General features: G+C 36.1%; 1 protein-coding gene across 1 annotated transcript; it reads right to left on the reverse strand.

The window, feature by feature from the left end:
• Nucleotides 1-9,098, reverse strand: ZDHHC6 (zinc finger, DHHC-type containing 6). The gene is made up of 9 exons (XM_009881564.1): nt 9,012-9,098; nt 6,710-6,869; nt 5,485-5,646; nt 4,810-4,863; nt 3,181-3,348; nt 2,910-2,951; nt 2,359-2,504; nt 2,227-2,270; nt 1-573 (listed from the first exon to the last, which is right to left on the reverse strand). Exons 1-9 carry the CDS (start codon nt 9,083-9,085, stop codon nt 470-472), a joined length of 954 nt encoding a protein of 317 aa, XP_009879866.1. The 5' UTR covers nt 9,086-9,098; the 3' UTR covers nt 1-469.

Consider the following 9,098-nt stretch of genomic DNA (forward strand, 5'->3'; position numbering starts at 1 on the left):
GAATATGAATGTATCATTTATTTGAGGTGGACAATTCACATCATTAAAAGTCACAGGTAACAAATCTTATCTTGAATTTGAATCAGATGTTTATTTTATAGTTTTCAGGGGCAGCTTCAGAGAAAGTAAAATACAAAAGATAAGCAGCACGCATCACAACCAGATGCGGTTGAGGAAAAAACCCTAAAATATGAACCCTCAGAATGCAATTTAGACAGGAAAAAGAAAAAAAACCTGAAGTGATGAAAAAGATGCATCTTGAAGGCAATCCACTGAATGGCTTCTTCGGTTATTTATTGTTAAAAAAGTATGCAAACCATGGCACGATCCAACTCTTTCAGCTGCGAGGAAGAGAAAACCTTGTCCTAACATATTCATTGCATAAGTCTAAAGTAATATACAGAAAATTTCAAGTAAAGGATTGTGGTTTGAAGTAAAAATTCCATTTCTTATTTAAAAAATTAGAAGGCTATCTGTTTTTCTTCTCTCCATCCACTGGTTGATCCGTTTCAGAGTCATATTGGCATTTTTCCACACATTTCCTAGGGAACCAGCCTCGTTCTCTTATTCCACCTTAAGACATGAAAAGTTGCATTAACTTGGAAAAAAACATGATCCACTACAGAGGAAAAACACAGGACTGGAAGAGACATCAAGAGGTTACCTAGTTTATTTTCTTCTCCGAGGCAGGACACGAAAGTCATTCCTAACATCATTGCTTAGGGACACATGGAGTCTCTCTCTCGTTGCCCAAAATGTTTTCAGAGATCTCCAGTTTTCCAGTAAAATACCTTCCTTACTATTAGGAAATATTTCCTAATACCCTACCTGAATCTTTCTGTCTAGAATTCAAGTTCACAACTCCTCTTTCTAGACACCAGGGACACAGGAAGCAGCTAACAACCTCCTCTACAACAGACTTTCATGTAGCTGATGACTATTTGCACATACTCTGGCCTTCTCCTATCTCCTTTTCCTCTCCAGGTAAGCCACCCCAATTCTTTCAGCTTTCCCTTATAAATCACATTTTCTAGTGCTCTTATTATTCTCATTGTTTTCCTCTCAACCCTTTACAGCTGATCTTCCTCCTTCTTGCAATGCAGTAACTGCTTTTACTTGTGGCAGTATTTCAGCTGAGTCTCTGCCAATGTTGAGTATGGAAGGAGAGAAGAATTATTTCAGGCATCTGGGAAGCTATGAGCTTTTTTCTGTTTTGCAAGTGTTGACTCATTTTAAGATTATGACTGACTTTTTTTCCCTCAGAAGAACTGCTATGTAATCAATTTTTCCACCTTGTTTTGGTGCACTTATTATTCCTGCCTATTTACAGCATTTTGCTATACATTCCTAACAAATCTCATCCTATTTTTGAAGCCTAGTTCTCCAAAATGTCAATGTTATTTTAAATTCTAATCCAGCCTCTCAGTATACACCAAGTTCCCCACCCAGACCACACTTCACCTGATTTAAAAAAAATAAAAAAAATTAAAAAAAATCATCGATATAGCACAGATGTCTCCAGATAATCTTCACAATAAGCAACACAATACAAACTATTACCATGCTTGTTCATTAGGCTTGATGTTTGAAAGAGTTCACTGGTGTGAGCTGCCAAAGCACTTCTAGTCTGCAATGGTCTCAGATCTCCCATGAAAAGCATTGAAACTTTCCATCTAGTAAGCCAATCTGTCGGCTGCCTCTTTTTTTGCCAACAAGGAATGTACGTGCAATGAATTCACAATTGTTTGGAAAAGACAAGAGAATCCAATGCCCCCTCGATGGAAGGTCTGGCAGGTAAAATTTTAGCTCAGTCCTAAGCAGGAGGGCTAACGTAAAAAATGTAAAAATTTCAATGCAGGTGGCTATGATGTTGTCTCTCTATTTAAATATCATCAAAAAAAAGAAATCGCCATTAACCTCTTTAAAGTCTAGAAGTCTAACTTTTTCTTAGACTTTGAAGCAGTGTCCCCCTTCCTATTCAACCTTCAATAAACTACTAATGAATGTTCTTTCAGTCTCACAAATTCATTTGATGTTTATCAAAACTGGTAGATCTACCAGATACAAAGAGCAAAAATTGTGGATGTGGTTTTAAGAGGGGAGAGAAGCCAATAATGTCATTCTACATTTTGAAAACTGAACACGTAATATTGTCCACATTTCTAGACAGCTATAAAATTGATTCGTAATTTTCAACAGAAAAAGTGAAAAATAACTGCTTCATACCATCAGCAGCTGAGTCGAGAATCTTCTCACCATACATCCAGTGTCTGAGGAAGAAAGCATAATAGGTAATTAGATGCCAGAACTCATCTCAATATTTCTTTTAACCAAACATAAAGGTGTGGAGCCACTAACTTTAAGCCTCTTGTGGCTAAAATCAGATCCCCTTTACTCAGTGCAATTCTAGGTTCTTCAGTGCACGGTGTTGTGAAGAATGTTTTAACACCTTTAGTCACAGGGCAGCAGACACCACTGTAATCTTCTACTGCTCGATACCGCACCTACAAATTTGAACAGAACACAGCCATATATTATTGTAAGGAGTTTCAGCCTTGCTGAGTTTCATACCGAAAAAAAAAAAAAAAAAAAAATCAAGTACACCAATAGATTTGAGCATAGTGACAAGAGCTGTCAAAGGGTCTCTAAATTCTAAATTAACTGCTTAACAATGAAGCACAGTAATCTTTATTACCACGTTTCTTACCATCTGGAAACTAAGGAGTAAATGCAGAGAAAGCTGAATGCTAAGTTTAATTAAGCAGAGGTTGCAGCACACTGTTTGTGTAGAAACACAGAGTATTTGATTGGTAGGTTTAAAATCAAGAAATTAAAGTCTCAGCAATTACTGACATTTATTTATACTGATATTTCAAAGTCATTTCATATCAAACTTCACAAATACTTACACTTCTTATTCGCTTGTCTGCTTTCTGTTTCAGTTGCTCTATCTATAAATGATTATAAATGGAAATATAATTAGCATGTAAAAGCACTCACAAAAGCATAACTTTTTAGTCTATCAAAAACAGGAGAACATTTGACAGAACTCCCGTTTCTTAAGTATATTTATTACTACTCAGTCTATTTTAGTTATTTAAAAAGTTGGTATATCACTGCAAAGGCAAGCAATTGGATAGTAGGGAAAATTAACTTGACTCTTCATTGAAGATCAGTTACCGTCAAACTGTATTGATGACAGCCATCTCTTACTGGCCAGTCCAGGCCATCTCCCTCAGGAATCCCAGACCATGTAAACACTTGCTTGAAGTTCTTCCATTTACTTCCCATGTCATAAGGGAAAATAAAGGTCTCACCCGTTTGGTAGTACTGGATTCTGTCTTTGGCCTGGAAAACAATTAAGAAATGCAGTACACAAAAACATACCCTACAAACTGCAATTGAGTAGCATATATTAAGAAGGTCAGGTCATATGCCCTATATGGGTCTAAGAGACCTAAAGGCAAATGTTTTGAGGCAAGAGCAGTAAATTCGTGCTATAGTAACCCAGGCTTTTAAAACCACTTACAACAATCACGGCATTTAGAAGTGCATCTGGTTTGGGTCCTCCCCCCCTCCCCCTGATTCTATTTTATAACTTTTTTCAAAGACTGATGCCTGACTATTTCTCAGTTATATACAAAGACTTCCACAGCTCAGGATTCTTTGATTAATGATCATGAGCATTATTCAACATTGGTAGTGTCTATTCCACCTCTAAGAAGTGCATATACAGGCACTGAATGTCCCACATTCTGCAGTCATGAACTTTTCATTCTTTCAGTAATGATGACATCTAGTGGAACAGCCGCAGAAGAGCGTTCTCTGCTGCAATAATGCTGTTTTTATTAAACACTCATGCATTACAGTCTGTGCTCAGTTTTCAGAAGGGACACATTAGCAGCCTGTGTTTTACAGTAAAAGTTTTAACAGATTATTCCAAATACTACTATATAGTTGTAAAAGGGTTTTCTTTCATTTATGCTCCATTGTCCTATTATTCAAAGGTCTAACACACTAGGATCCAGCTAAGCTAGATTCCGTGCAAAGAGAAGGCATTACAGTACTTAGGTACTTCTACACAGTCAAGATTCTCAGGCTAATTCTCACACAGAATAAAAGAAAGACAACAGGATAATAATGAAATGTTTGTGGACTTATACAAAATAACCTGGTAGCACTGAAATAGTTTCTAAACATTGAGTCAGCTCTGTTTCCTCTAAACTTAGCTTCTGCTGCTTGGCTAAATTTCTTCTGAAAAAAAATCTTGTGAAAACTTGTATAAAGATACGGAAATCAAAGACAAATTCAAAGAAGAGAAGACTAGGTATCTCATTATTTTCTAGTACTTCTCCAAAATCAAGGAAAATCCTCCCAATTTTAATCAGAGAAGTAGGAAATTAGGAAAATCATGAGCCAAAACATGCCACCTAGAATGGGCAGAGGAGGTGGGCAATTAAAGACAAAGGGAGGCATAAGGAGAAGCAAAGATAACTCGAGTTTCAGGTGAAAACACCCACATATTCCAAGCAGATAAGAAAATTCTCTTAAAAGCAAATATTTCTCTATGTTCATATCAATTCCCCCAAACAAAAAAGAAATGAAAAATCTATGCAGTTGAACAATTTCTCATCCATTTCAGTCAATTTCAGAGACAGTGAAGGGAAATGCTGGCTGTAAGTGTTAAGTCAGTGGTGAATTGAAACAACACCTTTGGTTTAAATCCAGACAGGTGAAACGAGAAATTGATAAATATGGAGAATAAGCTTTGTAACAATACAGTACAAGAATGCTGCAACAACAGCTTACCTTTTCTTCAATCCAGGACTCGATTGAAGTTTTATTTGTCAAAATTACTTTCATCTAAAATAAAAGTGTTGGGTAAAATTAGCGTTGATTTTCTCAGAAATACATCAGCTAAGCAAAGAAAACTTTGCTTTTAAAGCAAACTAAATTTGCTTTAAATAACGAAGCAACTTTTATAGGCTTAACTGAAACATATAAAACATTCAAAATTAAGATGCAGCATATGCTAATGCTGTCCTCTAGAATTATACGCTTAGACAGTATCACACGGAATCTCAGTTTATTCTTAAAATGTGTATTTTTGTTTCCTTCCAAAGATTTCAAACATTTGAGAAAATATATCAGGCATGTTTATACCTATTTTCAGGGGTAGGGACATGTACTCCTGAAATAACAAGTATTTTGCCTTTTCTAGAGAGTTTATAAAGCCCATCTCATGTTTTCTTAGTTTTCAACATTTTCACCTCCAAGTTCTTCCATGAGGAAAAAAATAAAATAAAATAACTGTTAATAACAAGAGAGGAATTGGGAGAAAGCAACATAAAACCCTGGAAAAGTTACACAGCACCATAAGCTCTAAACAACTGCTCCTATGTCAATTCTGAATTCTGTTTCTGCTCCACAACCAGACAAAACTTACAGATTTTAACTTCTTTCTTACAGAATTCGCAAACTTACCTGGATAATAAACAGCATACCAACAGCAATAGTTGTTCCTAATGCCAGTCCTAAGGCAAATAAAGATGCAGCAAATGCAGAAAGCCCAAAGGGAATAATGGGTCGAGGATCTCTCTTGGCTGCACTCATGTCAATCTTTACAGAACTCCACCCAAAAGATATCTGCAAAAGTAAAATATCATCATTCGGCTCTAGAACATTCTGACTGCTGAAACAAAACAAATTACCAATAAGAAATCTGGCTCTGAAGGTAGGTGCCCAATTTCTGACAGGTTTATAATGCAAGTGAAATGATTACCAAAAAAAGAAAAAAGTACTCTAAAGATTTTTCCTCCTCAGAAATACATTCTTTGCTAAATGTAGGCCTTGTGTAAACAGAAAGCTAAACCAAAATCGCCGTCTTGTAAGTTCCACAACAAGTTAGGCCTAAAATTTGCAAAAATATCTGGACTCTGGCATATTAACAAAAACGTATTCACCAGTTTCAGACAGAAAATGGTTGCATAGCACAGTATCCATTTTCAATGGAAATGCTACAGGTTTTCCTCTGAAAGCTTTAGCAGACAGTTCTGCAAATAAAACACACAGCCCTCATCTGTTAATCGGTCGATGTTTTCAAGCTCTTCATTGCAATCACAAAGGCTGAAATCAAAGCTTATAATCTTAACCATGGATCTGAGATAAGGGATGTATTCCTGAACAAGCTTTGTTTATTGTTGCTGTAGTTAAATTTTCCCATTTAAAAACAAATCCAATATAATTTATTTTTGGTTCCAGAAAGATGTACTTTTTTTCCCTTGAAGAAAGGGATACAATTCTAAAAAAGCGGCAAGCAAAAGAAAATAAATAGCATCTAACTTGTGCGTTGGAAATAAATAGCAGCTAGTTTCTGCGCCAGCCAAAACACAGCCTGTCTCTCTCTATATAAAGTACTACTCAGAAACTGTCTTCAGTCAATGCAAAGCTCTAGGAAACTCCCAGTGATTATGACAAGCAACAGGAAAAAAAAAAAAGGGAAAGAAAATAAAAACAACTTTCTCTGAATCTTCCTCCAAAGAACGAACATATTTCTCACAGGCAGAGAGCAGAACTGAGAGTACATGTTGAAAGAATAACACGGAATTCCACATGCTGCTTCTCAGGAAACCAATCAATCTCATACCTCCATAAATAAATCACCCATTAACTTAAATAATATTTCAAGCATTTAATTGTGTTTTCTTACTCTGTTGTAAAGCTGAGTGTACATAGTCATAACAAATATGAAAGAAGCGTGAATGCATCCTAGTGGAGCTAAGAGGAGAAACAGAGTGAAAGATGCATGATTCTGATATCCGCAACAGTTGTTGATCCAAGGACAATGGTGATCCATTTTCATGACACATCTGTGAATAATAAGTATTCATTAATATCAAGGGCATTTACTGTTTTTCCAAAAAACACAAAGAAAAAGACAAGTAACTTTCTACTACTCAACCTCCATTCACTCATTTAAACCCCCTGATTTCTAACAGCATCCTTTTTTGTTGCCATTTAGAATGATATTTCATGTTGTAGAGTGAAAGAAAGCAAAACAAAAAGTGCTCTCAGGTCCTACCCTCCCTAATTAAGAGGAGGTCCTCTTTACTCAAACTTGCTAGCTGCTAGGAGACATAGGCCTAGAATGGGTAAGAACTAGCAACACAATAACTAAGCTCTAATATTATTACCATTTTTTTTAACGAGCACACCAGGAAAATAAAGGAAACATCAAATTCCCTGAGAACTACTTGCAGAAAGAACATATAAAGAAACACGGACAGCAGTGTGTTAATGCCTCTTTCTTTTCAGTAGTAGACCCTCTGAACGCTTCATCAATTGCTATGTATTGACCTTACACTACTGTAAGTCCTTTTCAAAAATCTATTTAACAAGCATAAATGCTCTAGAGACACTCTTGTATTCAATATAAAGCTGGTTAATTGGTTTAGCTTACAGGTGCAAAAAACCACCTGATAAAAGATTTGTCCACATCCCAAATTGCATTGATTTAACTCAACAGGTATAAGAGTCACTAATTACAATGTCGCAATTCATCTGCACCAAACCTAAGTGATAAACAAAGGATTGAATTACACAAATATTCATCTCCTCTGAAAATAGAAGTTAACTGTTTTTTAACTACTGACCTGACTATCTTTTAAAACAGTCCATTCCCAATTGGAAGTTCAGTTTCTCCCTTTTTAAGAATTAATTGTTCTTCATTAGCACATGCTGAACTGCCACTGTACAAGTTCTTGAACATGTAATATTAATTATCAGCACAAGTGTTTCTGAAGAAGTTCCTAGATCTTCGCTAGTAACCTCACCCTATTCAGGTGGGCCACAAGTAGTGACTCCATTCAGGCACTGAAACTTGCCATAGCACAGATGACACTCAGCAGTGATTTAAGTTACATACTTCACTGCAACAGGTTAGAAATACATGCAGAATGAGTTACTTTGGCCAGAATTGAGGGAGGCAGAAAATTCCTACTGCGTATCAGCAAAATGGTTTGGAGGATGTGCCGCAGTTTCTTCTGTTTTATTTGACAAAAGATAAATTATTTAAAGAACTTGCTTTTGCAAAGACAGTAATCAGGATCTGCTGCCATTTTCTGCTAAGTCCTCAGTGTAAAGATTGTCACTCAAGGAAATTTTAAATCTCAGGATGATGCAGCCAAATTACAGTACTGCTCCACAGTTTCAGTCTCTAATTCCTAAAAGCACACTAACTGCGTATCTTGTGTTTACAGACATAACAAATAAATGCATATGCTGCAATATCCTTTTACCACATTATCTAATAGTCCTTCAGAGGAGGACCTGCCCAGTAAACCCAAGATAAATGCAACTACAGCCTGGACTGCAGACAGCTGAAGTGGCTTGCTTTTTTCAAGCCACACTAAATTCTGTCGTTGCAACTTTTAGTTCAAAACAAGTCTGTGGGAAGACTAACACATAACAAGGCCCAAACTTTTTAGGTCGGCCCAAAAGGCTAATTAGTTCACTTGACATGCAGACTCCGCTCAAAGAACAACCCTTTAGGGAAGAGTAAAGAACAGTCCATAATTTCCACTCAAATCAACATTTATCTCCCGTTTGGAAAGATGACAGAATAAGCTTTTCTGCTCCATAAGTAGGTGAATGTTTGGACTCCGAACTTAGAAAGGACTGGAAGATTTTTAGGTATTTACACAGCCTCGCTTCCCTGAAACAGTACTGCAACGTTTTGTTAATAGTATTGAGAAGTTCTTAAGAGGAACTAATTTCAAGCTAAAAAGAAAATGTTAAAGACAGATTTATTTATTAAACTAAAACACAGTAAAACCATATAGAAATCATACAACTAGAAAGTGGAAATATTTGAAACAGGTACAGCGTTCATATGGAAATCTTTTAAGAACGCACAATACAAGAATTGGAAGAATAAATTATATTAATATTTCATCACTAGATTAGAAGCTTCTTTAATATGGACTTAAAACAATTTTAAAGAAAGATAGTACCTGTTACACTTTCGACAGTGGTGTGAACGTGGTGCCTTGTAAGACTGACACACTTTACAGTATTGGAGATACATGCAATCCTGAGAT

This window comes from Charadrius vociferus, unplaced genomic scaffold (assembly GCF_000708025.1).
Source record: "Charadrius vociferus isolate BGI_N301 unplaced genomic scaffold, ASM70802v2 scaffold282, whole genome shotgun sequence".
Classification (NCBI taxonomy): Eukaryota; Metazoa; Chordata; class Aves; order Charadriiformes; family Charadriidae; genus Charadrius; species Charadrius vociferus.